The sequence below is a fragment of the Helicoverpa zea genome, chromosome 13 (assembly GCF_022581195.2).
Source record: "Helicoverpa zea isolate HzStark_Cry1AcR chromosome 13, ilHelZeax1.1, whole genome shotgun sequence".
In the NCBI taxonomy this organism is placed as follows: Eukaryota; Metazoa; Arthropoda; class Insecta; order Lepidoptera; family Noctuidae; genus Helicoverpa; species Helicoverpa zea.
Window position 1 is genome coordinate 4,175,667 of NC_061464.1, and position 26,275 is coordinate 4,201,941.

General features: G+C 37.2%; 1 protein-coding gene across 1 annotated transcript in view; it reads right to left on the bottom strand.

The window, feature by feature from the left end:
- Positions 1-26,275, bottom strand: part of LOC124635481 (ubiquitin-like protein 3) — a 155,940-nt gene extending 129,665 nt beyond the window's left edge. Inside the window, exon 1 of the mRNA XM_047171338.1 lies at positions 25,906-26,275. Coding sequence (XP_047027294.1) covers positions 25,906-25,935 — 30 coding nt within the window. The 5' untranslated portion in view covers positions 25,936-26,275. The remainder of the gene's footprint in view (positions 1-25,905) is intronic.

Sequence of the window (26,275 nt, forward strand, 5' to 3'; positions counted from 1 at the left end):
GCGTCATAAGTTCCTTGTCCTCGGCCTAGGGAATCATATTACGTTCTCGATGCAGAGATGCATATTATGTTAACCGAGATCAATTGATCTGATTACATTATTATTTCAATTTACAACTGCGTTTCTATGAACTAGAAAATGTTGAAGCTTGTATTAGTTTCATTGCCAACACCATGTCAAGAATTGTAGAGTAATAGAGTATTGTTTCCATTGATTCAGGCAGCTTATAAGCAGCTCAATTTTTAATTGACAAACTAGATCTAGTTATTTACGCTGTATTTTTGTATTTCATGTCTCAAGATTACAAAATCACTGTGTACAATCTTCCAATTGTTGACTCAGATAATTCTCAGCACTATATTTTTTCAGTTAATTATTATATTTTTCCACACTGTCATCATTAAGATTATTATATCCCAACTTTTTTGAGCAGTTTTACAAAATAAGTCTCTCGTCTCTAGAACTCAAGGTTGCTTGCAAAAGTCAGTGGATTTCGAGTTTATAATCTCACAGAGCGATCCAAGGGTATTTTAACTATGTAGTTCAGTTTTTGTTTTTCATACTGTTGCTAACATCATGACTTTAGGCTGTATTACTCTATGATTTTTTTTTATCAGGAGGTTAATTATAGTAGAGTGTATTTATGCTCTATAGTCTAGGCAAATTTCAACCCAGTCCAAAATAGCAATGGTCTTATAGGCCCCAAATGGCCGCAACAACACCATAGAGGTCTAAATATCAACAACGTTATCGATTCCAGCGCAGTCGGCAGTGATCCGTCATATATTGACACTAACCTCTATGATAAATCGTTTCGGGGAAAACGATAAAATCCCGCCAATATGGCGACCAACTGTCTGGTTCCTGTGTTTGCTGAGTATAACTTAATCTCAAAATAAAATTGGTGCACTTTGAGGTAAGAATCCGGTGACGATAAGGTTTTAGATGGGGAAAATTCTGGAGATGTCGAAAGCTTTTTTCTGATTTTGAGAACGATCCATGAAATATAAGCGTCAAAAATAAAATGTCTCCCCGAATCACTAACGAATGTAACGTGTCATTTCCAATAATGAACAACATGTGTCGCCTGCCATAACTTAACGCGAGGGTAGAAATAACGAGGAAAAAACAAGTAATGGCGTCATGTTTGAACAGGATAATGTTAAACAACAAAATAATGAAGTAGTTACAGAAGGTTCAACACACGATAGGGGAAATTAAAAATAAGAAATAAATGCAGATTTTTTCTTTAATGATGGACTTACAGAACATAAATAAACTTTAAGAAGTACATAGTTTACAAGTAATAGTTATCATTACTTCATTAGCAGTTGTGAATGTTAACTTGATCTTGACCACGCCATTGTTCGCTAAGCTTCGAAACTTAAACAATTAACTTCACAGAAGCTATTCTTCTCCTAAGAAACTGTCCTTAGTCAAATTCAAATGTAGATCTTCTGTGTTCATAATGATCTTGTAAGAACAATTACTAAATGGCCCTAATCTGAGGGCACGGCAGTGCCCCAGCCAAGACTCGAGCAAAGCGGGCACGGCCGTACCATCTTTTCTCGAACCGTTTCGCGGCTATTTCAGCCCCCTGTATCTTCCATGTGAACAAAGCTAGGAGTTTAGGTTTTCGATGACCAAGAGTAAGTATTAGAACAAGCTCAGTCTCAAAATTACAAGACATTTGAATAAATAGTTTACGAGTTACGAGCGATCAAAGTTACACCATTTTGTCACTGACTCACTGACCGATCATCAAAAGTCTAAGGTACTTCTAGCAAACTGAGAACCTTCAAATTTGGCACCAAGACAGGTTATCAGCTACATATAAAGGGAAAATTATAAAAACCTTAAAACTTAATAAAAAAATCGGAAACAAATTTATATTTGCGGTTTTTCAAGAACATTGTGTATGAATTTTGACTGCATTGATAACTTTGTTATTTATTTATGTACAAAATGTATTTGTTTTATTGTTACGTAGTGTGGTATATTGTTATAATGTATTAAATATACATACATATGAATAAAAAAGCTAGGTTAAAATGAAATGAATAATGATAAAATCTTTCATATTAATACAGTGCTATAAATACTGCATGCTCGCTCGATAGATGGCGTTGTCCTGGTCTAAATCGCGCTATGGTTTCGTTACATAGCATAGTATAAGTAGTACTTAAAAAAAAACAAATAATTTCATGTGATAGCGCCATCTACCTCTGAAATAAATCTCTTTTATTCTAAAAGATATTCGATTAAAAAATTAGACAATTTCGAATTTTTTTAGTTTATTTTTAAAAAATGTTGTTTACGTGCTACTTTAGGTGTACATATTTAGTTAGTTGCATGTAAGTTAATTTAATTTGTTAAATACTTAGAGAAGAAAGAGACCTACAAAAAATAAATTAGATCCCACCAAAAACATTAAATGTAAAAAAAGCCAATCCTCTACGCAATCCCTCCACCGTAAAAAGTTTTGAGATCGCATAGAAGCCAAGTCCTGTTCAACTTTATTTGTAATAAGTCACAAAATATTGATTTATTATTACAAATAAAGTTGAACAGGACTTGGCTTCTATGCGATCTCAAAACTTTTTACGGTGGAGGGATTGCGTAGAGGATTGGCTTTTTTTACATTTAATGTTTTTGGTGGGATGTAAATATTATCTACAAATAACGCTTTAAGAAAGCTTTAAGAACTCGTTAAGATTACAATATTACTATTCAACTTTTCAAAGGTTTGTCAAGGATAATTAAGCCAGTGTTCTATTTGTATAAACAAGTTAAACATACTTACAAACTAAATACAGTGTAGTATATTTATAGAGCTTTCATCTAATTAACAAATATTCAGTTATTTGACATTTTTATTATGATTATTATCGAACCATTTCATATGTAACTTGCTAAGAGGTAAATATAAAATTGATAGCACAAACATGGATACAACTATAGGTATATGTTGTTAAAATTATATTCTAACAGTTTGATGATGGTAACATTACTAAGGGCTGATTTTTCAATCGCCAGATAACTTCTATCTGAGGAATATTTTTAACGTTTTGACAGCTTTTGTATGGAAAATATGTCAAACCGCCATATTTATTCCTCAGATAGAAGTTAACTGATGATTGAAAAATCAGCCCTAAGGTAAATAGTATGCATTAAAATTTATGTAGCTGCTTAAATGAAGCTATGGCTAAATAATTAAACATAGTCAAAGCCCAAAACAAAAGCTTTGTTAGGCAAAACCAGCAGTTTTTTTTTGTATCTAAACCAAAAGCAGTAAAACAGCCGCTTTCTTATTAAATACTATGAAACACATGTTTGCCTTTATAAAAAAACTCCATAAACACCGTCCCTAGATGTTTTATCGACCATAAACAGGCGTGCGGACTCTTTCGCCGATAGATCACGTTCACACGGGGGAATACACTTTTTTCCTAAACACAAGATATTTTTCCTTGAGGTAAAGTGGAAAGAAATTGCACTCTATGAACCCTGCGTACTTTTTTGTTATTCAGTTAAGGATGGAATGTCTGTATTCCGTAAAAGTATAAAATGAAGAAATATCTCCGATGCACGGAAGAAACTTTGCTTAGTGAAATGAAAGCTGAATTTGGAAGATCAAACCCCCATACAAATCTTACAACCAATATCAAATAAGCATCTTTATATTTTTACTAGCTTCTGCCAGCGGTTTCACCCGCATCCCGTGGGAACTATTTGCCGTACCGGGATAAAAAGTAGCCTATAGCCTTCCTCGATAAATGGGCTATCTAACACTGAAAGAAATTTTCAAATCGGACCAGTAGTTCCTGAGATTAGCGCGTTCAAACAAACAAACAAACTCTTCAGCTTTATAATATTAGTATGATTACAAAAGGAAATCAAAATAAATAGTTTCGTAACAGCATTAAGTCAGAACGTTAAATCTTAAAAGCCATACCAGCTGTCATCGTGCAGAATCAGTAAATTTTGACCTGTAAACCGGTAAGAAGAGCCCAAGAAGGCGTGTCGAAAAGATTTATTAACAACCGTTGGTTCCGTGTGGGAGCCATCACGGAGATTTGTAACTCTACACCCTGAGGCGAGGGATACACACTAAAAAGCTGTTTTAGAAACCGCCTATTCCCAGAATGGCGGCAACCATGACTCTTCTTAGGATAGTAAATATGTAGTTCCAAACAGGGTTTGTTTACGTAAGACTATTTTTGGACAAGATTACAATTTAAGTACCGTCTTTGAGTTTCTAAGATGTATACCCATTTGGGGTGTCCCTCTTTGTTCCTCAGATAAATATTGAAGCTCAATAGGGATGTTTATTTAGAAGCAAAGGCTGGAGTTACAAATTGTAGTATCTTAAACATTGGTTATGTTAATTTACTCCTTCCGTTAGTAAATAGATTTCGACGAGGTTTATTTGTGCTGATATTGATTAATTTGGAGTATTTTCGGTCTCAATTTTATGTTGACAATATTATAAATCAGGACTTACTATTTCAAGAGGAATTGTTTGAATTTAAAAGACCATTCATCACCCTAAATCCACTTTAATTTTAAGTGTGTAGCTATGTTTTGACAGCACATTTTTAGTTTCTGCTTCATTACGTATTTTTCCTCTATCTTTCTGATTTTCTCGGATATAAATCAGACAATCTAGGGAATAAATCACCCTCTTCTTGAATGGTCACAGCACGTGTTCCAAAGTCATCATTATCATAATCCGGTATTGCAAAAATGAAGGAGCCCCCTCATCTTATTCACCTCATTTGAATTATTACATAAGCTCCTTGGGGAAACATTAGGGACCCCAGATTTTATGCGACGTATACAAAAAATCTTATTTAAAAATGATGCCTTTTTATTTGCCATTTTCTTATTACTATACAATGGTATTAGTTGGTTTCATTAAAATATTACATAAGCAGTATAATTATGTATAGTAACAAAAAATCATATGCATGATTACATCATATTTTTTTTTAAACGGGCGGCTTAATTTAAAAAAAAAATCATTTGCGCCCCAACATTGTATTGTGGGGATGCATTTCATAGCTTCAGCAAAAACAAAATTGAATTTACAAGCCTTAACAATCAGTCAGAAGATATCGACGCTCCCTTTGTTCTAAATAATTTTCCTTGTCGAAGAAAGCCCGGAGGACAATTTGTTGAATGATTTTTTTTACTTTTTTGTGCAAAATATCGAATTATGCACGAAATACGCCCTCGACGAGTAAATTTCTGGACGAATAAAAAGGCTCTAAGCCGTTCCAGACATACTTATTATGTTACTATTTATTGTGAGGTTAGTGTAGCGTTCCTCCATAAACGGGCTAACAATTAAATATCTTTTATTCATTATTCCCTAGATGGCGCAATGGTCACCATGCCGGACTGCCGAACATGAGGTCCCGGGTTCGATTCCCGGCTCGGTCGACATTTGTGTGATGAGCATGCTTGTTGGCCGTGGTCTGGGTGTTACAATATGTATTTATAAATATGTATATATGTAGCTATATGTAGTTTATCAGTTGTGTTAGCACCCATAACACAAGTTAATTAATAACTTACCATGGGGCTAACCGACCGTGTGTGAAAAGGTGTCCCGACATTATTTATTTATTTTATTTATTTATTTACTACACAACACATTTTAATAGAAAGTCGATTGAGATAGTTTGCAGAGGAGCTAACTGCAACGTATTACTTGCACGTAGAGTTGTTATTTACTGTTCTGTGATATACTAAGTTAATACGTTATTCTGTAAGTAGTCTCAAGCGAAGCACACGTTCTAGACGTGTAAGACACTATTTCATGAGAATCCAGCACAGTGTGTTATTAGAAGTTTGTTAACAAAAATTGTATCGTTCTATAACAACAGAGTAGCAATGTTCTGTATATTATTAACTAGCTTCTGCCAGCGGTTTCACCCGCATCCCGTGGGAACCTCTGCACGAACCCGGATAAAAAGTAGCCTATAGCCTTCCTCGATAGATGGGCTATCTAACACCGAAAGAATTCTTCAAATCGGACCAGTAGTTCCTGAGATTAGCGCGTTCAAACAAACAAACAAACAAACAAACTCTTCAGCTTTATAATATTAGTATAGATTATTTCCTAAATTACAAATAATACACGCACGTCATTACATCAGTTTCCTTCCACACTTATTTTTAAACTAAACCGGGTAAAATGGATTACCACCGGCGTCGGTGATAGCGAGTACCCGGGCGCTGCCTGCGTTGTAAATGCAGAGATACAATCTCGCCCATACATCGCTATAGTTTACTTGGAAACGGATCTACGAGCGGTTTGGAACAAAGCAAGATAAGGGCATGACTAACATACCACCTTGAACTTTGAAATTTTATTGCTCAAGCGAGCAAAGCTAGAATGTATTTGAAACTGTGAACGAACCGCGTTCATTTGCTTGCACCAACTTGCTGTAAAAATTCAAAATTGCCACGAAATTTTTGTATGCGCTGTATTCAACGAAATTCGGTACCTGTGAATGCTTTAATTTGTTGCGAGACAAGAATTGGGTCAATAAATCCAACTGAAAGATTTATAACTAGCACACGAGTTTGGCTTATAACTAACTGTTCGAAAAGTAGAGTATATCATTCGCAAAGTTAACTTGCAACGGTTATTTAAACGCTTGCCAGTGGTTCGCGATGCGGATCATCGGTGGAAAGTTTAATGACTTCATACCTAGTTAGTTGCTAACTGTACTGTACTTATTGCCGTTTGGAAGCTCTGCTTAGCGTCACCAGTCATGCGATGGAAGCATTAATAAAACGAGACTTTTTATTTATGTCCATCCCGATACTTTATTTTTCATGTTCAACGCTGCGCAATATGTTAATTAAGGTGGCACCAATTTGCACGGCTAGTGAAATCTCGTGTACCCAGTTCTCGATCAGTCCAGATTAATTGCGCAGGATTTTTGGGACAGACCCAGCAAAGTTCAGAAAGCTTAACATAAAAAAACGTATCAACTTATTTTTGCCGCTAGTTATTTTTGCGTCTAGTCTTTAATTATTTGACCTTCTGCATTCGTTACACATAATTTATTATCTAGGAAAATAAATATTCTTAAATATGTATTTCCTTTGTACAATATTAAAGAAACTGTTCGTTCAAAAGGATAACTTAGTAAGTAGCAAAAACATTCAAGCAGTACAGTTGCATCTGAAACATCGACAATAGCACTACTTAGGGTGTAGTCCTAGTCCATCAACAAACGTAAGAAGTGCCACTTTAAACATCGTTCCCTCGGGGCTGGCTTCGAACGTCAGGCTTAAAGCCTTTAAGAATGAAAGGCGCCTGATTTAGGGCCCCCTGTCGACGATAACGAGGAAACAGGCTGCGCTAGTGGCCGCTCAATAAAACTTCCAACTAGCCAGGTTTTATCGGCGTTCGCCATCTACCCGCATCTCCGCAGTCTAAGCGTGTCAGTGCAGAACACTCCACGGGAATTATGTAGCCATTATGCTTGATGTACGACTCCTTCGCCAGATGTTCTAATAAATCCGCCGCTTTATGTCTTTAGTGACCAGAACGTAATTCTCGTTCGATTGCTATATTTTGATTCCGTATAACGGTTGATTGCTTTGTATTGTACATACTTCTTGAAATATTTTTTTACATACCGACTCCTGTTTCCAATCATTGTTTCTAAAATCAAGACATTTGAAATTACAATCCACAAAAGGTAGCAATTTGCATGAAAAAAAAGAAACGCTTTCAGTAAATAAATATCGGCAGTGTCTGAAATGCTCGGTTGGCTTTCCTTTTATATTAGGCAAGACAGTAAAGCGGAGCAATACAGCTCATATTACATAGGCATGCGAGACGCGAATCCCGAGCGACTTGTGACGGGGGTGAAATAAAATTACACAACGTCCCCTAAGGACGGCGACACGCGACAGTTACGATAAAGAGGATTATTGCCTGCACTTGAGAATGCACCCCCGATGATATTCCGTAACGTCACATATTGGACGAAAGGGCGACAACCCTAAAACACATTAGTGCGGATTATCGTTATATCTTTACAATACATTAGTCGATAAGTCAACTTAATCTTGACTCCTTGTCTAGATAATCAATACTATTGTTTACAACTACCAATAGATTAGATAAGCAAAGCAATTGAGTTCAAGAATCGATTGTATTTGCCGAAGATAAGATGATATTCTTTATTGTACACCATGATTATAAACAATACAAGATATCAAAAACGCTAAGTAAGGTAGAATTGGCGGTCTTATTGTTACATAGCACTTTCTTTCAGACAACCTTTACATGGACTTTAACTGTACAAAAAAAAAATATTACGCGCAGTTTGCATCGTACATTTCACGTTTTTATACAGTCTCCATAGTCTAAACTCTCAATTTAAATTCATAAATTGTGTTCAATTTGTCTTTGGGTCATAAAACGTGGTACTTTACGACGAAATATGATCACTAGAGTTTAATTAAGTATGTCGAGGGACACATTTGGCCATTTTGTCACGGTCATCTGGTAGTCGCATAAATTATGTGGACGGACAACACCCTCGACTTTCCGATGAGTCACCGGCCACGACAAATGAGCTAACCTCACCATTGCGAGGGTTCACGTCAATTAGCTCAACAGCAGGTTTCTTATTTAGGGAACATGCATCGATTTGTTAAAATCCCCTGGCATGTTCTATTTATTCAATTTAGATTCCGGTGGGGCAGAAAACGTTTTCAATTTAGACGCTTTTAGTCCAAATGGCTCCAGCTTTATATGTAGCTTACAATGGAACAAGAGTACACTGCAAACTTTACGGAGCTGAAAATAAAACAATGAGTTCAGTTTCGCCGATAAACTTTTTGCTGAGAAGGCCGGTCTTCAAATAGAAATTGTAATAGTCGGTGAACGAAAATGGGTTATAGTGGTCAAATACCGAAACGTCGTGGTCGTGCAACCAACCGGAATAGCGGTGATATTGTGTATTGAATTCTATACTATATTGCGGTCATTCTATTGTTTTGTTTGCAATCTGCTGTGCCAAAATTCAAAAAGTCCCATTTACCACAAAACTACAGAAATCAAAATCTCGCTACCGTTACCTATATCATACTTTTCATTACCATATCAAAAACGCTTTCGTTCGGCCAGTTCCTCTATACGGTTAAATATTATAATCGGATAGCAGAAACAGGTCTCGATAACTCGTCCTTATAGAATAATCGGATTAACCCCCGCAAAGAAATGTTGAGCAGCTTTAGAAAACTACTTGAGCCATAACGAACCGAATACCCGTTTCCAAGTCATACATGTTTTATTGAAACCCAACGACTATCACATAGGATTTAGGAGGATTGACGATTGTGGTTGTAGTAAAAATATGTACGTTTTTTTAGAAGTTATATGCGCGTTTAATAACCCACGGTACATTATACAGGCTCCATGAAACATGCTCGGGCATTGTCAGACTAACTTTAAAGTTAAATATGAATTTTCATCACAGGATACGTGTTTCATTTCCAGTAAACACTTAACAATTTAGGTACATGTGAAACGTTATTACTGAAACAATATTAACTGAGACGAATACTGTTAAAGGTTGTAACCTAATTAAAACACCTTTCTTTAAATGAGAATAAATACAGCTATTTATATAAATACTTAGCACTAATTTAGTTCAGGGCTAGACACACAAAGATATATAAAAATGCTTCAATGTCGCAGAGTTGTTGATTGAAGAATTATGCAAAGTGTGTCGCTCGTCATATCCTAAAGAAAATAAAATATTCAGCAGCTTCTTTATCCAAGAGAATCGTGTGAATTCCGCGGGCTCTTCTCGACCCATTTGCGACGTAATGGCCCGACTGAGTCTGCCTTCAGGATTCTAATGGAAAAACGTCTGCCTCCGATCACAGCCTTTCAACTCTTATTTCACTTTGGCGTATGAGCACAAACGCTTCTTTGCCGAGGTAATACGTTGAGAGCTGTTAAAAGATAAAACGTTTTTAGGTTACATTCGCTTTATTTTTTGTAAGTACTCCACTTTCATTATAACTTCATCATTTTAGAAGGTTGTTAACAAAGAAACCTCAACGTAATTCAGCATGACATTGTTTTTTTTTCTATTATAAATAGGATCTGCCAGTTTCCCCACACTATTTTCTTTGAGGCGTGATGTAAACCTATTTACACGCATGTGTTAGATTACAAGAGGGGTTGGTGTTAAACTAACAAGGGTGCAATTCTTATTAACGGCCTGTCAAAAGTATTATACCCAAATCCCGTTTGAATCATATCCCTACAGATGCAGTTGTATAGTATAGATTGGTGCAATGACTCAGCATCGGCGATGCTTTGTTTAGGTGATGTTTTCTATCGAAATCATATTATTTTCAGTTAATTTTACTCCACAAAATCAATAGTATCGTGTTAAACTAAGTGTGAAATGTAATAAAGAGATTAAGCTTTGGGTGCGGCCATGCAGCTATTAGGTACATGCATAGTCACTCTGCTCAATTGGCTACTCTCATCAAATTGCCATGCATAAAACAAAAGTTTCCATATAAAACACCAACCATGAGCACCACGGAGCACAAAACAGGTCTAAAATTACCAAAAAGGTTTGGTAAATGGTATTTTTCTTACAATGCGAGGATTTAGTGTGTACTAGTCTCTCTAACTCGAGAATAAGTCTCACACGAGACCCAATTGATAGGAGAACAAAGAAATATGTTGATATTGATTCCAGTCGATGTTACAGTCCTGTAAACTTGGCGATTGTAAGTGCGTAAAAGGAGGCATTCACGGAAAATAAACATTTATGGTCTCACAGTCGCACAAATAGACGATTGTAAATCGTGCATTTGACAACTTCGATCTTATATTTCAGATATGAATAGCTAAATCATGAGATAAAACAACAAAAATGAACGAGATTGAAAATGAAGTATTTCAATTATAAAATTCCGTTCAAGAATCAACAGCAGGCCAATCGCTAAACGAAATACTCGAAGCTAAACACTTACAAATTGATTAATTGAACAACAATTAAAAGCATTCACTTCAACTGTTTTTAACGAAGTTGCTTGAGCAACAGCTATGATTTTATGAGAACTGCGAACTCGAGCAAGAAACAAAGCAACGGCCAATTTATTTATTGTTGTAGTTTCACGAGGCGAGGTGAAAACTGGGTGGAGAAGGTGAGGCACACCCTATGGGGGTGAGTATTCATCCCTCGGGACATTGGGTAGGTAAACACTTCAACTTGGCACGGAACCATCCGTCTGCCACAAAGTTGGATTTAAGGAATTAAGATTAACCGCATTTGGACGAAATATTCCATCCTAATTTAGCTTAATTCTTATCTCTTTATAAAAGGGTATGATTTAAGCTGTCACCAATTTAATTCATTTTGTGTTTCTTAAATAATAGGGTTTGCCCTCAAAATAGTAGATTTGTCACCAAATGTAGTCACCAAACAATATAAAATCATTTCCACAATAAATTACCGAAAATCATGGAGATATGGGGTCAAGTACCAAATAAATGATTTTGTATGTATTATAATAGGTTTGTCCTAATAGTATTTAAGCAAACTAATTTAAAGAGATCACCAATAAATCATATATTATATCACTAGAAAATTTCATGAAGGTCTAAAAATGTAGGGTGGTCGTCATCATCATTTCAACCAAAAGAGTCTACTACTTAACTGGCCATGTGCCTCCCCCCAAGGGCTTTAGTTTCCACAGGTAGTATAAATATATTTAAATTAAATTTCTAGCTGAATAGTAAATAAAACAATTAATCAAAGTCAAAATAATCAATATTTATTGTTAAAAATCTCACTGCCCGCGCCCCGCATCGTATGATCGTACCTACAACCAACCTACAACCCATTCGTTGAGGCCCGAAAGCGCGCCAATTTGTCTCCCTTCCCTTTCTCTTCCCTTTGAACATATTTTTATTAAAATTATAAACTGATGTATTAAATTGGTAACGAATACATTATTTTAATAACTGAACGAAATAAAATGTAACTACTGTATTGGTGACAAAATAACAAATAAAAAGGAGTCGCAGTCAGGGATCGATTAATCGATTTATTTGGTGACAGATCTACCATTTTGAGCACCAAGCTATTATTTAAGTAATAAAACTATTATTATAAGAACGAAGTTTATATTCATGTAATGCACTACAATTTTATTGGTAATCCATCTCATATTTTACACATTATATTAACAATAATTTGCTAATTCATACCTGGGAACACTCTTTGTTTATCTGAGAACGAAAATATTTCGTGGCGATAGATCTATTTATTAGGTGATACAACTTGATGACAAATATAAATTTTGGTGACAAAAAATATAGTTCCCTTTATAAAATAGCATACGCAATATTATTACGCGAATAATAATGTGTTAAGGTCCTTTTAAACATGAAGACGCAGAGCTGAAACAATATGAGAGGTCCACATCAACTAGAGAAGATACCTACTAAACATCGAAACCCACTAACACAATAATTTGAGTTGACATCAGAGCTCAATTAGTCATCCCCAACGCTGTGCTATTGACATTTCAATCAAACTTCAGGCCAGAGTTAATCAGTAGCAAGGAGTTTTTTCCCCCTGCCATAACAAAGGATACGCTGTCTACGTGACGTAGTTACCGGCCAATCTGAACGAGCCACGGCGTTAATTAAAAATGTTTCGATGCTACCGAGGAAGTTTACCTCGCCAGCAGTCCGTTTTCTAACCACAAAGTTTTTTTCTACGGCACCAAACTAAGCAACAACTTTCTATATCGGTTTCTGATAATAATCTATTGACGCAACTTCCCACTTTAAGTTTTTCTTGTGTAGAAAAATGTTTTGAGGATATTTCCACATCGCGTAGTCTTTCAGCCATAGTTTTATCTTCAATAAAAAAATCGCGTTTCTTTGTTGACGATGTTATTGTCCAACAGAATTCCGATCCATTGTATTCTTCATATCTTATTGTATGATTGTTCTAGATTGCCAAACCTGTCATAAAACGGTGCAGAAACGCAATAAAAGCGGTTTTACAACTTGATTAATAGAAACAAAGTAGTTTCTTTATCGGTGTATAATTAATAGTTTTCACAACGCTCTGCTATCGTACATTGTGGGTGATGAACAACAATGGAAGCAGGTTACAAAATGGTTGGGATGTGAAGGCTCTTCATCAACGGTTTCGAGATAGTATGAGTCAGCCTTTGTTAGATCGCCCACGTACCAGTCACTTACCTCTGTGTTACCGAGATAGCATCCATCTTCTTGATAGTGTAAAGACGTTTTCATAACGGGATTTCACGTAGTTGCGACACGAGTCGTTCTATTTAAGTATAGTGTGGGCTCTATAAATTTGGTAGTTTTATTTTATTTATGACGATACCATTGGTTGTTTCATCTACGTATTCTATGCGATCAGATAAGCCTATCGGGATAACGGTTTATAACCAATAAATATTTACGAATCTATGTTCAACTTAATCACAATTGAAACAACCCTCACAAAGCAAATATGCGTGCAGTTTCAACTATATGAAGTACAGTAATCTCTAGATCACACGGAGATCAGGGCAATAACCACTGAGCACCGTTATAATCGTGTCACGCGCAACACGAGTACCAAATAAATGTGAACAGTAATGTACCGAGGAATTTGGGAAACGTACATTTAAATGTAGCGCAGGCTTTAACAAGCGTAGTGCTAGAATCAGCGGTATTTAATGATGGCACGATGTTTGTCATAACAAAGTACACCTAGAATGCATTTGTAGCAGATTTGTAGCACAGATATTGTAACTAAATACCTGGCACTTGATCCTAGCTTACAATATTTATTGCTACATCATCACGCTCGTAGCTGTTAAGTTTTTGCAATACTTACTGACGTGTCAAGCACCCGGGTTGTGACACTGAACATTCAATTAATAAACAAAAAACAGACAACGCTTTGTCCGAAAATGATAAAAATTGTAAACATTAAAAAGACTAATGGATACAAAAAATGACTAACAACATAAACCTGTTTGATTTACAACCGTGTATTGGCTTGTTAAAGTAATAATACTAATTGTTGGTAACATTCTGGGACGGTAACAATGCACCCGGAAACTAGTGCCATCCAAGCGTTTCAACTGCTAGGAATTAACGAAGGCACACATTTTATAGAGAAACTGACAAACGAATGATAATGAAAACCTAATTACATGTAAAGCTTGTTTATTTACATGTTCACGTGGTGTTTTCTGGGCCAAGATTAATTCTGTTGCGCTTTGTGGCACAAATTCGGAGTTATTTTTAACACGTTTTACAAAAATATTGAAGGAAAATGGGGATGTCGAATATTGGGAGGTTTTTAGTCTGATTTCTAGATAGCTTCTAATTATTTTCAAATACGTAAGGTAATTATTATATTTTGCCTAATTATATTAATGTTGGCCTAGTAAATTAAAATAAGGACAGCTTCGTTGAACATGACGAATAAACCCTTAATTTCGTTAAGTAAACCTGTCAATTAGTAATACCTTATCATCTAATGATGCATCTATAAATAGCATGACATACTTAACAAGGAAAATAACAAGAAACCTAGATTCCCTGCAAATATGTCTTGTAAAGACGCAAAATGCACGTGTAAACTGTAAGCAGATGATGCATCCGTATAAAATATTCATGAGCCTGTTAATTATGTTAATGAATCATGCAAAACAGACAAAGATTGGCTACGTAAATTTTAACGCTTTGAAATATATGTATAGACACAGTTGAATTCATATTCCACTTATAACTGTTAAGGACACAATGAAACATTTTGACCCAAAATCAATTTAAAGTGCAGCAAATTATATACGATTACTGGATGAAATATTGAGGTCAATAATACAAGTGGTATTGTCAATGTCGACAAAGAAAACAACAATAAGTACTTTACTGGTGGTTAAAGCAATAAATTACATATCGTTTCACAGCCGTTTGTAAAATGTAACTTACTGACTTAACGGTATTGAGATAATTACGTAGCGGTACACAAAACTGCTACTTTTGATGAGTCATACATCTAATTTAACTGAACTGTGAAAATCTCACTTACTCGAAACATGCTAAAAACATTTTGTGTCACTTAAAGTAAGAATGTAGGTGAGTAAACAACATTCGATTTCCATATGGAAAAGATGGTCTTTCTTTAAGAGGAATAAAGACAGAAAATCGTTTGCTAAAATGGAAACAATCTTGCTTTCTATAAAGCATGCCATTGGCCATTATACTGATTCCTTCTCCACTCCTTAAAAGCACTCAGCTAGATCGTGAGAACGGGACGTCAATCAGAAATCGTAAATAAACGTTGCATTGTGAAACACCGAATCCGATCATATAATTGCGGCAGAACATTAACCTAGAAGCCATCGACCACCATAATATTGCAGAAAGCAGAATTAACTGGACCAAGGGGTTTGAGCAATGGCCGCCGTGACGAAACACTTGTACAGTGTACAGTACAGTTGAGCGAGATATTGTTCGCACTCGTCTACCGAGACTTCTCATCTAGACGTCATAATTGTGGAACATTAACCTTTTGGGGTTTGGTGGACAAGTGGACACGTTGACCGGGCATTAGAGTATTCAAAATTGTGGCACTAGTTGCTACTGTTAGGTGATTTAGGAACTTCGCTTTTGTTTGTATGCGTACTATGCGTAGGCGCTTAGGCTACAATTGTATGACAGATTATTTCTGCACGGTCTTTTAGGCAAGAACGTAGAAATATACGCTTGAAAAACAGATGGTCAGGTGCTAAAAGTAGGGGTTTCATCATTTTATTAATTGAGTAGTAATTTCTATTATGACAAAATGATGTCATCAACGGTAATGTGCCAGTCACATGTAATGACTAGACATGAGTAGCCACAGCATGCAACCAGTTTGATTCGTGGAAAGAACCGTTAATCCAATGCGACCAAAGAATTCTACTTGAACTAATACAGTTCAACAAGCCGTGTGAGCGAACGAGGTGCAATTATGAAATTTTATAGCAGTGTTTAAACCTAATTAGGTGCAATAAATTTAATAAAGCACGTTAATATCTCAACACCACTTAAATTACACTTAATTACAGGACAATGAAAGAAACGTGCGTGCAAACCAACTTCAACTTCTTTCTCCTAATTGCAAAAAAAGAAATTAAAACAATTAAGTAAGCCAAATCGTGATTGCCTTTGTCTCAGTTAAGATTGATCACTTTTATTTTTGAAATGCCGGTGTTTATAAGTAATTCTGGCTTTAATTATGTTCAGAATTCATACCAATTCAAGTACTTAAATAGGTGCAAGAATAAGATTATAATATCTAGCCGTTTAAAAAATTATGTCTTTCCTTAGCGTCCAGAATGACTGTGAAAAACCCTTAATTTAAATCGGTTCAATAATTGTTATAAAAGCACAACAGACAGACAAAATTACTTTTCCATTTATTAAAATTATTAAGGATTTAATGATTCTAACTAACGTAATTAGTTCATTCCAAAATTTAACGTGTAGCTAATTCAAACTTCAAATGCGAATTGAGAACAAAGGGTCACAAACTGTCAAGTAAAGATCTAATTAAATCTCGGATTAGACTTTTCTCAAGTTCTAATTACTCCAAAATTATAATTAGTGAAAGTTAGTTAAATACAGGCATACTTAGTTTAGTTTTGAAATACAGCCTAAAAGGATCTATTTCACTATTGAAGAATGGTGAACAAAAAGGTATTGTGTAGCCGAAGCCATAGCTGATATGATGAAAGGGGTAAAAACATAAGCTTCTCTAAAACGCCCGGTTTTGTTTTACTGGTCGGTCTGGCCGTTGTCCACTGTTTTGACATTGTACTGAATTGTGGGGTTTAAAGAAAATACTGAATACAATCCGGGTTTGTTCTCGCATATGTTGGGGTGTATTTAACGTAGCTCGTTGTTTTATAGCGAAGAGAATCGGGGATTTATCAATAGGTTTGGGTCCTTTTAATCAAAACATTGTAGCTATATTTTCGTGATTTGAGAGTTGAAAAATTGAACAACTTCTGTAATATTGCAAACTTGCTTGCAAGTGAGTCGCATTTTTAAACCAAAACAAAATGTTTATTTTAGAATGTAATTGCATTTATTTCGTAGGGAGTTTAAAGTTTCTGTATTGCAAAAACAGTGCAATAACGTAGATTATTCGTTGGACAATATGCTACGCTAGCTGCTACTGTAGATTCACGCAAATCCCATTGTATCTCTCATTTTCTTCTTTTTCCGCACTCTTTTGTTTCGGTAATGAAAAGTATCCCCATTCAGATTAATGAACGTTTTCAAATCGAGACTATTTTGCTATTGTAACAATTAGTTAAAGATCGTAAACAGTAACAATATTTTTAAGTGTAGAACTAATAATATATTTGCTGTGAAATCATAATTTAGGCTTAAAATTAATCTAAGTGGATCTACAGAATGGACCAAAATAATATACGAAAATCCAAAATGGGGCTATTGAGTTTAAATCTGAATAAAGCCGCGTGCATTCAACTGTAATTACCTTACAATGGGTGTTTAACACTTTATACTCAAATGCGCAACGATAGTGAATTTCATTTATTGATTCATTAAAATCGCACGCTTGCATAATTCATAAGAGAGAAAGTAGTTCCGTTTGTACCGCGTGATTTGTTAACGACCGCGTGTTTTCTAATAAACATTTGCATACGTGTTTATTCAATTACAATGCCTCTATTAACAAAAGAGAGCGACGTTTGTTTGCATTGCGAAACACCAAATAATTGGGTACTTAAATAAATGAATATTAAAGCTTGTGGCACATTATAGCAGCACTGCAACAGCACGGCTGCAGCACGGCGTCGCCTCGAATTAAGATTACGGCTAGCTGCCAGCGCGCTAACCACGCGCTGTGCAAGCTTGCTGTCACCGCAAACTCAATATTATTTTAAGACGATTATGATTGAACACGACGTAATGACGTTGTTTCGCTGCCGGCTCGGAGTCGGCGCGCAATTAGCACGCCGTCGGCGCGCTGTACGCATGAGGTCCGCTCGCTTGCAGCACGCGGGCGGCGAGTCGAGTTGTGTGGTAGCGGCAAGCGCGCTGACTGCTCGCCGTTGGCTTTTTCATATTAACATTACGAAATATATTATAATATACACGATTTAATGCTCTAAATTGAATGACAACTTAAATGCTGGTGTGGACCCGTGCTGTTGCGGTGCCGCTATAATGTGCGAAAGTAAGTTTGTACGGTTCTTAAATTATGTAGGACTGACTCTGCAGAACGGACGGCAGTGCAGAACAGCCACGCGAAAAAGACAATGTTTCTTATAATCAGCAAAATTTCTGTAAATTTTACTGAACACGGCGTCATACAACGAAAGTTCACAAAATCAATATCATAAGCATACAACAAAGGGGTCCTCATTGCTCATCACATCAAACCAAGAATATCTTCGTACAAAATAAAAGATTACGCCTCGATCCCTCTAACAAAAGCTTGATTAAAGACATCAAAAGCGTGTCGCTTTGTTGCATCCTATTTGAATGCTACTCTCGTAGATAAACAAAGTATCCTTGTAACTTCAATAACTTGATCCCTTGTTACGAAAGATAATACAAATTGTGGGAACTCATGGTGAGAGCGGATGTTAATTATTTTCTGGAATACCTCTAGATTATCGTGTTATCAACGGACATAATTATTTTACTTCGTCATTTGTATAATTTTTTTCTTTAGATTTTAAAACACTTGAAATTATATTTATTCAACAATCGGTTCAATTGTAAAACTCAGTTGTTTGCGAAAACGTTTAACGAAAATTCTGATTACTCTGTGTTAAAAAGTATGCCAGTCCTGTATAACGTGTTAAAAAGAATGTGGTTTTAAATTTAAAATTCGCCACAAATATTTTCACGAGTGATTCTATTTATTCATGTGTGAACGCGTAGACATTTGGGAAAAAGCTTGTTTACTCGAATATCTGTTGAAACAAGTGCAAAATTTTAACAGACTTCTCGGAAAAGGGAATTTTCTTAATTCATCTTGATTTTTTTTATTATTTTGGTTTGTGTTACAAGTACAAAGTAAACATACAAATAATCGGGGAAAATATCATCATTAAACGACTTTTTCCATGTCGACGGAATTGAAAAGAATATCTACATATATTGCTGAAAAAGTACATGAATTTCTCACTAGAGTTTTGGATAAAGTAAACGAAATACCTAAATCCATTGCCAAATACACAATCGAATACATTGTGTGCATGAAAATGTATGTTGTGCTAGTCAGGCTAATTCAGCTCTAAAAAGCTGGCAGTACAAAGTGGGCAAAAATTAAAAAAAAGAAGCTCAAAATTTGTTGCTAATTTGTTGCTAATTAGTTGCCAAATAATCGTTTTTTTTGCTTTTGCCGATTTCGAGAAATCGTCAACAATGCTAGCTTCACCATAAGCTGGCATGGACTATAAGATAAAAGTAAAGGTAAAATAAACAAAATCACTACAAATTTGTTGCTAATTTGTTGCTGTATAACCAAAATAAATTTGAGGTGCAAAAATATTTTTTTTTTCAAATAGAAAATTTTTATTTGCTTTGCGCGCTTGAATGTCAATTGTTTCATGAAAAAAATATGAAATAAATTTGTTGCTCGTCACAGAACTGTTCCTTGTCACTTAGAGAACCAGCAACTAAATAGACACCCGACGATCGGGTGTCTTGAACTTCGGTGACTAACAAACCGGCCATGCTAGCTTGAATGTCGATTTTTCCGGTGAAAAACGTTGAAATGAATTTGTTGCTCGTCACAGAGGTGATTAATGTCTCTCAGAGAACCAGCAACTAAATAGACACCCGACGATAGCTCTAAAAAGCTGGCAGTACAAAGTGGGCAAAAATTAAAAAAAAAAAAAGCTCAAAATTTGTTGCTAATTTGTTGCTAATTAGTTGCCAAATAATCGATTTTTTTGCTTTTGCCGATTTCGAGAAATCGTCAACAATGCTAGCTTCACCATAAGCTGGCATGGATTATAAGATAAAAGTAAAGGTAAAATAAACAAAATCACTACAAATTTGTTGCTGTATAACCAAAATAAATTTGAGGTGCAAAAATATTTTTTTTTTTTCAAATAGAAAATTTTTATTTGCTTTGCGCGCTTGAATGACAATTGTTTCATGAAAAAAATATGAAATTTGTTGCTCGTCACAGAACTGTTCCTTGTCACTTAGAGAACCAGCAACTAAATAGACACCCGACGATCGGGTGTCTTGAACTTCGGTGACTAACAAACCGACCATGCTAGCTTGAATGTCGATTTTTCCGGTGAAAAACGTTGAAATGAATTTGTTGCTCGTCACAGAGGTGATTAATGTCTCTCAGAGAACCAGCAACTAAATAGACACCCGACGATCGGGTGTCTTGAACTTCGGTGGCTAACAAACCGGCCATGCTAGCTTGAATGTCGATTTTTCCGGTGAAAAACGTTGAAATGAATTTGTTGCTCGTCACAGAGGTGATTAATGTCTCTCAGAGAACCAGCAACTAAATAGACACCCGACGATCGGGTGTCTTGAACTTCGGTGACTAACAAACCGGCCATGCTGGCTTGAATGTCGATTTTTCCGGTGAAAAACGTTGAAATGAATTTGTTGCTCGTCACAGAGGTGATTAATGTCTCTCAGAGAACCAGCAACTAAATAGACACCCGACGATCAGGTGTCTTGAACTTCGGTGACTAACAAACCGGCCATGCTGGCTTGAATGTCGATTGTTCCGGTGAAAAACGTTGAAATGAATTTGTTGCTCGTCACAGAGGTGATTAATGTCTCTCAGAGAACCAGCAACTAAATAGACACCCGACGATCGGGTGTCTTGAACTTCGGTGACTAACAAACCGGCCATGCTGGCTTGAATGTCGATTTTTCCGGTGAAAAACGTAGAAATAAATTTGTTGCTCTCCGTAGAACTGTTAGGCATCGATCGGAGAACCAGCAACTAAATAAACATCCAATCACCAAGTCTCCTTTAAGCTGATGATTATCAAACAGGCTATGTTTCCTTGAACGTTTGTTTCGAAATCGGATGACCCTAAAAGGCCATTCCTGTAACTTCCCGCTAGATACATTAAGCGTTCGAATGTTGCCGTTTGTTGCGATGTTTTTGAGCTCGTCAATTTATGAGAGCTCAACAATTTGACTTGTGTGTTATTTTGAGCTCTCCTATTTATTTAGTTGCTGGTTCTCTAAGTGACATTAATCACCTCTGTGACGAGCAACAAATTCATTTCAACGTTTTTCACCGGAAAAATCGACATTCAAGCCAGCATGGCCGGTTTGTTAGTCACCGAAGTTCAAGACACCCGATCAACGGGTGTCTATTTAGTTGCTGGTTCTCCGATCGATGCCTAACAGTTCTGCGAAGAGCAACAAATTCATTTCCACGTTTTTCACCGGAAAAATCGACATTCAAGCCAGCATGGCCGGTTTGTTAGTCACCGAAGTTCAAGACACCCGATCGTCGGGTGTCTATTTAGTTGCTGGTTCTCTGAGAGACATTAATCACCTCTGTGACGAGCAACAAATTCATTTCAACGTTTTTCACCGGAAAAATCGACATTCAAGCCAGCATGGCCGGTTTGTTAGTCACCGAAGTTCAAGACACCCGATCGTCGGGTGTCTATTTAGTTGCTGGTTCTCTGAGAGACATTAATCACCTCTGTGACGAGCAACAAATTCATTTCAACGTTTTTCACCGGAAAAATCGACATTCAAGCTAGCATGGCCGGTTTGTTAGTCACCGAAGTTCAAGACACCCGATCGTCGGGTGTCTATTTAGTTGCTGGTTCTCTAAGTGACAAGGAACAGTTCTGTGACGAGCAACAAATTTATTTCATATTTTTTTCATGAAACAATTGACATTCAAGCGCGCAAAGCAAATAAAAATTTTCTATTTGAAAAAAAAAAAATATTTTTGCACCTTTTTTTTTTTTTTATCGACGTAAAATCATCAAATGACCCCTCCCGCTGTGGGTTAGCAGCGGTGAGGGAGTGTCAGACTCTTACTGACTAAAATCGTCGTGTTCCGTCATAGGCCTTTTATGTACCAGGGCCGCGGTATCTCTTTCGAACAACCCGCAGCCCCGGCAGGCCTTGGCCCTGCTGGGCCCCGCTGGGGTTGCTGACGTCTCTTTGAGGAGCGCGTGGAACAACGCGCGCCGTCGACACGGGTCTGTCGTCTAGGAAGACAGAGGGACGATGAGCCACCCGAACTCACCGCCCACAGACCCACGCCTACGGTGGCCGGGAGTCATCTCGCGACACCCGGCGCCCATGGTGTCTACCTGGTCCAGCGCGGCGGCCGGGATGAGAGGTGCGAACTCTCTGGCGTTCCGCCTCCTCCTTCTCGAGCATGACCGCTTCGCAGAAGGAGGCGACGGCATCCCATTCCCTCTCGCCCCGGACCATGGCCTGAACCAGGGCCGGACGCGAGAGGTCGCCGCCGCCCAAAGCCTCGACGAGGACCCGGCGGTGCCCTTCCCATGCGGGGCACACCTGGACTGTGTGGTCCACCGTGTCCTCGGGGCTGTCCGCACAATGGTGACACCCGGGCGCCTCCTCACGACCGATGCGGTGCAGGTACCTCCCGAAACAACCGTGTCCGGTGAGGACCTGCGTCATGCGGTACGTGAGGGCGCCGTGACTCCTCCCGAGCCACTTCTCAAAGAGGGGACTTACCGCCACGATGGTGGCGTGCCCTGCACTGGGTTGCGATAGTCGCTCCCTCCAGGCCACCATGAGATCGCGCCGGAGCTCCGCCCGCTGCGCGACAACTTGCCGCGGCAACGGGGTTTCTCCCCGGCGCTGAGCCTCCTCGCGCCAGTCGTACAGGCGCAAGAAGACCCTCGCCTCCAGATCCCACGGTGGCAGTCCAGCGAGTAGGCCAGCTGCTTCGCGGGAGATCGTGCGGTACCCCCGGATTAGCCTAATGGCTATCACCCTTTGGGGCACGTTCAGGTAGTGCACAGCCCGCGGCCGTGCCGAACGTGCCCATACCGGGGCCCCGTAAAGGGCCATGGACCGCATGACCCCCGCGTAGAGTTTACGGCAGGGGGCGTTTGGGCCTCCCAGGTATATTTTTGCACCTCAAATTTATTTTGGTTATACAGCAACAAATTAGCAACAAATTTGTAGTGATTTTGTTTATTTTACCTTTACTTTTATCTTATAGTCCATGCCAGCTTATGGTGAAGCTAGCATTGTTGACGATTTCTCGAAATCGGCAAAAGCAAAAAAATCGATTATTTGGCAACTAATTAGCAACAAATTAGCAACAAATTTTGAGCTTCTTTTTTTTAATTTTTGCCCACTTTGTACTGCCAGCTTTTTAGAGCTGGCTAATACAACGGTACACTAACTTCGTTTTGTAGCCAGTCTAACAGCAAATATTTAAACAGGTATGTGAAGTAGGCGAGTACTATCATGTTCCGCGATAATTGGGATTGCAAACTTAAATAGCTATTTTCACACATTTTGATTATTAAACAGGTTATGGTAGGTCGTTGCAAACGATTCATAATTCTGATCATTAAGACTAGCTTAACACCATTTTATTCACCTTATGATGGCTGTAAAGCTAAACTGACGTGTTATTTCTGAATGTTGTCGAAGTCCCCTATTAGTTAATTTTCGTAAATAAGTCTATCAACGAAGTAATTTAGCCACAAACACTTTGTGACACTGCCACAAAAGAAAAAGAAACAACTCTCGCCAAATGCTGGTGGATTTAGCAATTTATGTTCGTATAATCTGTAGTTACGTTTCACTTCGCTTTCATACCCGCAAATGTGGTCCCGCTGGCTTATTGTATAAAAGGATCTTCGCATTTTGGGTCCTTTAAGGTCTGATTTACTGGGACGGCGACTTTTGTCGCGCTGACCTACTTTTTGAGCAGATATTGCGAAGCCTTTGACCGTCCGTGTTCATCGCGTCAAGTGATCAATCGGGGATAGGTCTAATCATGATTTAAATTATGACTGCAGCAAACCGTTCGGTTCATCGGTGCATAATTCTGCAGGACAGAGTACTCAACAGTAAACTGATAATTAAGTTTGATCTTTATTTAAATATGGATAGGATTGAAACTGGTTTCTTTGTAGTTGGAATGTAATATTTTAAGCTCAGTAGTTGGTGTCGTTTCGTGGAGATGGTTGCGTGTCGTAGGCGGCTGCTCAGCGGTGCGTTCAAACGGAAGACTTGGCGGCGTCACTTTAGTTTATTATTGTTCGTACTGCCTGTTCAAGTTCTATAGACTAGTATTGTTTCTGTCAGCTTTCTAAGCACTGATGACAATAAACGACTTAATACGTACCTACCATGTGCGTGGGCGGACCCCGCGCTTTCATAAAAATGCCAACCTTTAATATCAAATAAAGAACATCAATAGAAACAAAATGAATAGTATGGTCTGTACAGTGGAAAATTGACCTACTAATAAACCTTTTTAGATGGATTCAAACCATCTAAAAAGGCAGATTAAAAGTGAATTAAAAAACAAATAAATGTTATTGCAAAACTGAAAAAATAAAGAACCAAGCTAGGTATAGTTATTGTTTGAATTTTTTTAAACAAACATTACCTAGACCTTTGAAAGAATAATAGAATTGTTCAAAATAGAGATTATACCTACCTTGATTTTCTCACTATTTATAAATGTCCAAGTGAGTCTGTCTAATATAAAATTTCTCTAAACTACTGTCTTTTGTACTTGGCACGGACTTACACAGTACACAAAGAAGGATATATGATTTTATTATTTCAACATAGTAATTGTTTTTGTTGATTACAAATACCTTGTCTAGGCTTACAACATTACTAATATAACAGATAATAAATAGCAGGCATAATGTACCTTTTTGTTCAGTTGTTCTAAGATAGATATGTTCCATGTAATATAATAGTGGTTAGGGAAACATGAAGTTTGCAACGTAAACAAGAATGTAAACTTTACCGAGATATCCCCAGACTGAGCTTTTGTGGAATCAATTTTAGTTTTCTGAAGAAACTTGGACAGTTCTTCAACAACTTGTGTGCACCATCTTCTTAAGCTCACATGTGTGTTTTCTTACTGTGTAGTAAGATATGTGATGATATGCACCTAACTCAGAATTTCTATTCCAAACGATAACTAAAGTAGAAAAGATGAAAAAATAAGAGAACCTTACTTGTAATATAATGTATTTTTGTGTTAACATTTTTGTCAAATAAGTATATTTTAAATCTCCATGATACCTACTAAATTGATTTCAAAGATTGCTTAGTTATTTTAGATTCCCACATTTCAAATTTATTTTTATTAAATAATTTTTTGATGATACCTACCTATAGATACTTAGCATTATTGTAGTATAATTGATTTGATTTAGGCATAAAGATTTGCTAAGGTAAACTTTTGAAATATTTTCCACTACAAATCACTTTCAAAAAAACATTAGCTATCTGAATGTTAGGCTGTTCAAAATATTTGTTTAGCATTAGCAGTATCTACATGATTTTTGTAATTTTGGAAATGACCTAATTTTGTCAGATTTGTTACTAGCTTTATTTATGTTACCCCCAAAATAGGGCCAGACCCAAATAAGCATAACAAAGCTGATAAAAAACGTCTCATTTAATCATAACAGGTGAAAAAGTTTGAACATTCCACATGTACACACATCTTGTGTAAATTGGTCATGTAATCACAGTGAACGCTGGTCACAAACGAGAGAAAGGAGCGCGTTTAGAAACAAAAAAATATGACCTTTACAGGCCTAAATGCTCAGTTACCTCGTCAACTCATAACATACCTTGTCTCCTGGTACGTTTTTCGACGACATGGTGTGTCACCTTTCTGTTCTGTGTTCTGACGTCGTCTTGGGGACGATTTATCCAGAGAAAGGATCTCACTGTACCCGTGAGAGCCCAGCATACGACACAAAACACTCCACTTTACCAATCACTTGGCCATTATCACTGACCGAAAGATGCATCAAAGCCACAAACACAACAATCGACCCATCGTTTGGAGTCGTAATCAGCACGATTTCCCATTGAGATTCATCGACACAGATAATTTTTCACGACACTATACACAAACACAGCGACTGACAGAAGCTAACTTGATTGAGTTGAGCTTGACGGAAAATGGCGAGGGATAGATGACGTCCCTCTCGCCTC